General features: G+C 36.4%; 1 protein-coding gene across 1 annotated transcript in view; it reads left to right on the top strand.

The window, feature by feature from the left end:
* LOC102982157 (60S ribosomal protein L12-like) overlaps nucleotides 1-2,362 on the top strand; it is a 7,203-nt gene extending 4,841 nt beyond the window's left edge. The window contains 1 exon segment of the mRNA XM_055085573.1: nucleotides 4-2,362. Coding sequence (XP_054941548.1) covers nucleotides 4-754 — 751 coding nt within the window. The 3' untranslated portion in view covers nucleotides 755-2,362.
* The last annotated feature ends 775 nt before the right edge of the window (nucleotides 2,363-3,137 follow it).

Here is a 3,137-nt window from a genome sequence, read left to right on the forward strand (position 1 = left end):
GAGTTTGATAGTGTCTGGCCTTACATTTAGGTCTTTAATCCATTTTGAGTTTATTTTTGTGTATGGTGTTAGGGAGTGTTCTAATTTCATACTTTTACATGTACCTGTCCAGTTTTCCCAGCACCACTTATTGAAGAGGCTGTCTGAGAAAATAGCACTTTTAAAACAGAAGGGAGCTTTCAGCTTGAAGCAGCCAAGGTGCAGCTTTCTTGGGTCATCCCAAATATGTGTTCATATGACACCAGCCACCTCCACCTTGCCGCCTAAGTTCAACCCCAAGGAGATAAAAGCTGTATATCTGAGGTGCACTGATGGGGAAGTCGGTGCCACATTTGACCTGGCCAGCAATATCGGCTCCCTAGGTCTGTCTCCAAAAGAGGTTGGTGATGACATCACCAAGACAACTAGTGATTGGAAGGGTCTGAGAATTACAGTGAAACTGACCATTCAGAACACACAGGCCCAGATTGAGGTAGTACCTTCTGCCTCTGTCCTGATCATCAAAGCTGTCAAAGAACTGCCAAGAGACAGAAAGAAACAGAAAAACATTAAGCACAGTGGAAACATCACCTTTGATGAGATTGTCAACATTGCCCAACAGATGAGGCACTGATCTTTAGCTAGAGAACTCTCTGGAACCATTAAAGAGATCCTGGGGATTTTCCAGCCTGTGGGTTGCAATGTTGTTGGCTGCCACCCTCACGACATCAGAGATGACATCAACAGTGGTGCAGTGGAATGCCTAGCTAGTTAAGAACTACAAAGGAAAATAATTAAATAAAGGGTTATTTGATGACCAATAAGTAAATAAATAAGAGGGGAGTCAGAAAGTGGAAATTAGGACAAGATTACTTGGTGAAAGTGCTTCTTCACCAGAGGTGGTAAAGATACTATAGAAGTTTGGAACTGATGGTGGGAGCCTTTGTGAACCAAGTTAAGATCTGAAATTTAGGGAAGACTTAGTACCAGATGTGCAATTTATAATAGCAATAGAAGAAGGAGCTCTTGAACTGAGAAACTGGGAAAGATACCCCTTCCCTCACTTCAAAAGATCCTCCTTCTAACTGAGAAAAATCTGACTTATTTACATATAATTGACAAAGTATTGTGCAACTAAAACATCCAAAGGAAGCTGCTCTAGGGAAACAAAAGGGCAAAAAAAAAAGACCTGAAAATAGATACAAAACTTCCCTGCAGATTAACAACACTCCCTACAAAAATATCAGCCCAAAGCAGAAGAAAAGTGGAATATAACATTCCAACATGAATAAAGAGGGATAAAATCTTGATGTAATTGCAGACAGGAAAAAAAACAATAAAAGATAAAAACATGACAACATACAAGGGAACTCCCATAAGGCTATCAGCTAATTTTTCAGCAGAAACTCTGCAGGCCAGAAGGGAATGGCACAATATATTTAAAGTGATGAAAGGGAAAAACCTACAACCAAGAATACTTTACCCAGCAAGGCTTTTGTTCAGATTTGAGGGAGAAATCAAAAGCTTTACAGACAAGCAAAAATTAAAAGTCCAGCACCACCAAACCAGCTTTACAACAAATGTTAAAGGATCTTCTCTAGGCAAAAAAGAAAAGGCCACAACTAGAAACAAGAAAATTGTGAAGTGAAAAACTCAGCAGTAAAGGCAAACACACAGTAAAGGTAGGAAATCATCCACAAACAAAACTCATAGGGAGGATAAAAGACAAGAGTAGTAAAATCATTTATATTTACAATAAGCAGTTAAGGAATACATGAAACAATTAGATATTAAATATTATATCAAAAACAATAATCATGAGGGGAGGAGAATACAAATGCAGGGTTTTAAAAATGCATTTGAAATGAAGAGGTCAAGCAATTAAAACAATTATGTATATAGACAGCTATTAAAAAAACCCTCATGGTAACTGCAAACCAAAAACCTATAATAGATATACACATAAAAAAGAAAAAGGAATACAAACATAACACTAAAGGTAGTCATCAAATCACAGGAGAAGAGAACAAAAGAAGAAGAATGGCAAAAAAAGACATACAAAAACAAATCCCAAACAATTAACAAAATGGCAATAAGAACATACACAGTGATAATTACCTTAAATATAAACAGACTAAATGCTTCAACCAAAAGCCACAGAGTGGTTGAATGGATACAAAAACAAGACTTGTACATATGCTGCCTACAAGAGACTCACTTCAGATCTAGGGACACATACAGACTGAAAGTGACTGGATGGAAAAAGGTATTCCATGCAAATGGAAATCATAGTCAATGGTGAAAAGTTGAGAGCATTTCCTCTAAGATCAGGAACATGACAAGGATGCCCAGTGTCACCAATTTTATTCAACATAGTTTTGGAAGTCCTAGCCATAGCAATCAGAGGAGAAAAATAAGTGAAAAGAATCCAGGTTGGAAAGGAAGAGGTAAAACTGTCACTGTTTGCAGATGACATGATACTATACACAGATAATCTGAAAAATGCCACCAGAAAACTACTAGAGCTCATCAATGAATTTGGTAAAGTTGCAGGATGCAAAATTAATATACAGAAATCTGTTGCATTTCTATACACTAGAAATGAACTATCAGAAAGAGGAATTAAGGAAACATCCCATTTACCTTCATATCAAAAAGAATAAAATACCTAGGAATAAACCTAGGTATAAAATAAAATAAAATACCTCAGGAGGCAAAACACCTGTACTTGGAAAACTATAAGACACTAATGAAAGAAATTGAAGATGACACTAACGGATGGTAAAGTGATGAAAGGGAAAAACCTACAACCAAGAATACTTTACCCAGCAAGGCTTTTGTTCAGATTTGAGGGAGAAATCAAAAGCTTTACAGACAAGCAAAAATTAAAAGTCCAGCACCACCAAACCAGCTTTACAACAAATGTTAAAGGATCTTCTCTAGGCAAAAAAGAAAAGGCCACAACTAGAAACAAGAAAATTGTGAAGTGAAAAACTCAGCAGTAAAGGCAAACACACAGTAAAGGTAGGAAATCATCCACAAACAAAACTCATAGGGAGGATAAAAGACAAGAGTAGTAAAATCATTTATATTTACAATAAGCAGTTAAGGAATACATGAAACAATTAGATATTAAATATTATATCAAAAACAATAAT

Source organism: Physeter macrocephalus, chromosome 1, assembly GCF_002837175.3.
Source record: "Physeter macrocephalus isolate SW-GA chromosome 1, ASM283717v5, whole genome shotgun sequence".
Classification (NCBI taxonomy): Eukaryota; Metazoa; Chordata; class Mammalia; order Artiodactyla; family Physeteridae; genus Physeter; species Physeter macrocephalus.